This window comes from Diabrotica virgifera, chromosome 9 (assembly GCF_917563875.1).
Source record: "Diabrotica virgifera virgifera chromosome 9, PGI_DIABVI_V3a".
NCBI lineage: Eukaryota > Metazoa > Arthropoda > Insecta > Coleoptera > Chrysomelidae > Diabrotica > Diabrotica virgifera.
The window spans coordinates 145,007,620-145,011,431 of NC_065451.1; the positions used below are offsets into that span (position 1 = coordinate 145,007,620).

At 30.5% G+C, this 3,812-nt stretch overlaps 1 protein-coding gene across 2 annotated transcripts; it reads left to right on the plus strand.

Moving 5' to 3' along the window:
• The first annotated feature begins 425 nt into the window (after window positions 1–425).
• LOC126892071 (uncharacterized) lies at window positions 426–3,496 on the plus strand. Of its 2 annotated transcripts, none has more exons than XR_007700664.1 (2): window positions 426–569; window positions 3,269–3,496. XR_007700664.1 is itself a non-coding variant. In XM_050661504.1 (2 exons), exons 1-2 carry the CDS (start codon window positions 2,538–2,540, stop codon window positions 3,484–3,486), a joined length of 861 nt encoding a protein of 286 aa, XP_050517461.1. In that variant the 5' UTR covers window position 2,537; the 3' UTR covers window positions 3,487–3,496. The 2 variants fall into 2 exon arrangements, 1 of the variants encoding a protein (XP_050517461.1); XM_050661504.1 differs by lacking the exon at window positions 426–569 and adding an exon at window positions 2,537–3,180.
• The last annotated feature ends 316 nt before the right edge of the window (window positions 3,497–3,812 follow it).

Consider the following 3,812-nt stretch of genomic DNA (forward strand, 5'->3'; position numbering starts at 1 on the left):
CCCCAAGCTAACATTTTAAGGTCCCTCTTGTTTTTTTTAAATAACTAATAGAAACCAATTTTTTTTGCTTTGTTAGAACATTTGGCTTTAGAATAATTTAAACAATTTATAAAAACTTATATATTTTGCTCTTTTTCTTATTAAAAAAAAATAAATAAACTTTAAAAATCATTAGCGTGGATGTCCCCGACCTGATTTTTCAATGAATCCATAGCAATATTTTCATCATGGAGGTTTAATAACTTATTTTGTAATAGTTTACATGTACCCTAATAACCACTTATTCCAACCATACAACAACAGTTTTAAAATGTAATATAAATAACTTAATATGACAGCTTAAAGTTTGTCCCCAACTGTCCGCGTCATTAGCGTGGACCAACAGTTAACAGTTTAAAATTCCCGCGTAATATACCCAACCGGAAATTACCGTTTATATTTAAATTTCTATCCCCTCCAACAATACAGTTAAGGTATTTTTCCTGCGCAATATTTATTTAGTCTTCAGAGATACGCGTTAAAAAGTACGTGCACGTGGTCGTGTATTAAGCTTCGTCATTAGAGTGGAGGTAAGTTTTTCAGAAAAAATCAAAATTAAAAAAGTTAACTTATGATCATATTTGGCACTAATAAATAAGCTTTTAATTACAATATCTTTCTTTATTCAAAAAATACTGAGGGAATTTTTATAAGAAAATATACACATTTTGTCATTAGAGTGGCTATTTATTTTCGTCATTAGCGTGCACAAATTAAACCACGCTAATGATGTTATGCCATGCTAATGATTTATTTTTTATCTTTGTAGATTACTTTGAAAAACTAACTTTGACTAGTAAATAATGGCACGCAAAAAGCAAAGTGAAGAAGAAAGAAAACGTAAAAAAAGGGAATGCGAAAACAAAAGGAGACAAAAAATTAAAAATAACGCAGAAAGATATAAAATAGAGCAGGAAAAAAAACATCAAATATATGAAAAAGCTAAGGAAAAGGGCATTGTTAAATTAAAAGAGGATTTAAGTCGCAGGGAACTGAAAGCAAAAAGGAAATCTTGGAAGGAGAATTCAAAAAAATATAGAAACCGGCAGAAATTTTTCAAAAATTTAAATGACAATACACCTCCAGTCAGTGAGAATGGTGAGCCTGAAGAACAAAACCCAGAAGTAAATTTTGAGGAAAATGAACCGTCCACTAGTTTTGCTTCGTCATTTAGTAGTACACCTATTAGCAGTGTAAGCAGACAAAAAAGGGAAGGAAAAAGGGTTAAAAGACGAAACCAAACGAAATTATTTAGGGAACTAAAAAAAACTCAACAGGAAAATAAAAAATTAAAATGTAAATTTGAAATGTATAAAAAAAGATTTTACAGAGCCATTAAGAAAAAAAGTCGGTTTTATCTCCTCAGTCAAAGGTTACAGAACTACTTAAAAATTCACCAACAGTGCCTAAGGAAGTAAAAAGACAATTACTTTTTGGAGAAGCTCTAAAAGAAGATCTTTCTTCTATATTTTTATCCCTAAAAGATGACAAGTCCAAACAAAAATTTACAAAGGCAATAGAGGGTCCCAACTTGAGAAAATATAAACTACTGAAAGATGCCAAACAATTCCTTCCTCCAGGTTTAAGGAGGGCCAATAGGAATAGAACAGAAGTTTTTAAATACGAAAGAAAATCATTTACTGGTTTTAGCTTTTTAAAAAAGACCATACATGACTTCTACTTACAAGAAGAAAACTCTCGTATATGCCCTGGTAAAAAAGATACAGTTACAAGAAAATGCCAAAAAATGCAAAAAAGATACCTAAACAATACCTTAAAGAATTTATTTCACAAGTTTCAGTCAGAGTATCCATCATTGAAAGTGTCATATGCCTTATTTTGTAAAGTTCGCCCATTTTGGGTCATCTCTCAAAAATTAACGGGAAGGGATACATGCCTTTGTATACTGCATGGAAATGTAAAATTGCTTATAACAAGTTTATATACAAATAAAATAATATTGGAAAAGGACATAGATACACTTCTTGAAACTTTGTGCTGTTCAAAATACAATGAAGCATGTTTGGAACGAAAATGTGAAAATTGCAAATTTAAGAAGATATTCTACCATGTGGAAGATGAAATGTGGATAAGAAAATTTGAATATGAGAGGTGGATTACGCTAAAAGAAAAACGAATTAGTGTCAAAACTAAAAAGGACATTCTTGTTCAGATTACCAAAAAGGAGAAAGTGAGGTCTAATCCAGCAACACTAATTCAGAAATTAGAACTATATCAAAATAAAATTTTACGACATATTTTGACAATTAATGAAGACATTAAAAGAAAGCCTAACTGAAAATGAAATTCTATTTCATATAGATTTTTCCGAAAATTTTCTCTGCAAGTATGCAAATGAAGCACAGTCTGTGCATTTTGGAGCATCCCGAGACCAAATAACACTTCATACTGGTATGATGTACCATAAATCAAAAAAAGAGGGTTTTTGTACCGTCTCCAAGTCCTTAAGACATTATCCTGCCTCCATAATGGCACATATGGAAATAATTATAAACCATTACCAGCATGAGTTAGAAACTGAATTTAAAACAATTCATTTTCTCTCAGACAGTCCAAGCAGCCAGTATCGAAATAAAAAAATGTTCTTTTACCTACAGCAAGTCTTACCAAAATTATTTCCACAAATCCAACATATTTCTTGGAACTATTCAGAGGCAGGACATGGAAAGGGAGCTCCAGATGGTATTGGTGCAACCATTAAAAGAACTGCAGATCAACTCATAACATTTAACCATGACATAAATAACTTTGATGTCTTTGTGAAATGTATTCAAGAAAACATCAGCAATATACATATCAAATGTCTTAATGAAAATAATATTGAAAAATTTGATGCTTTTCTGCCTCCACTACTAAAACCATATAAAGGGACAATGCAAACACATCAAGTAACTTGGAATCACATTACTCGAGAGCTGAGTTTTAGAACTTTAAGCTGCTTTAAATGCAGCTTTGAGAATTGTATTCATTATGCGATTGAAAATAAAGTAGCGCCGCTACAGTCTTCATATTTAAGTGAGGAAAATGACAATGGAAGAGCCACTGCTCGGCCTACAGGAATAGAAGAATTTAGTGAAGATACCTGGGTTACAGCTATTTTTGATAATGATTGGTATCCAGGTAAGAGACTACAGTTTTTTACTATACTGCTTTTCTTTACTTTAAAATTTAATTGTTAAATTTTATTAAGCTATACACTTTTTTTCAGGAATCATTGAAAAAATTGATCGAAACATTATGACTGTTAACTTTATGATGAAAAATGGTAAAAGTTTTTTCTGGCCAGATATCGCTGATCGTCAAACTGTGACTACTAGAAATGGAATCTTATGTCAGCTAGTGCATCCACCTGAACCAGTTTCCAATAGATTCTACAAAATACAAGAATATGACTATATTGATAATTTATTTAAATCTTCAGTTTAGATGTTGTATGGTAAAGGAATAAAATCAAGTGAATGGTTTCACATAGCTGATGTTTCTTTTTTTATTATTTCTACATTTTTTTGGGGCAAAATGTTAAAATGAAATGTTCTTTTTTCTTTTAATATAAGTTGATTTTTGATGTAAACTTAGGGGTTGTTTTATTTTTTATCATTAGAGTGGCAGGTAAATCATTAGAATGGACATTTTTTTCAAAAAACCTATATATAAAAAGAATTAAGCTCAACTTTCTATCACATTTAATTAAGAACCTCTCAAAGTGCTTTATACATTATTTTCAAAAATTTAACAACAATATTTTTTTTTAA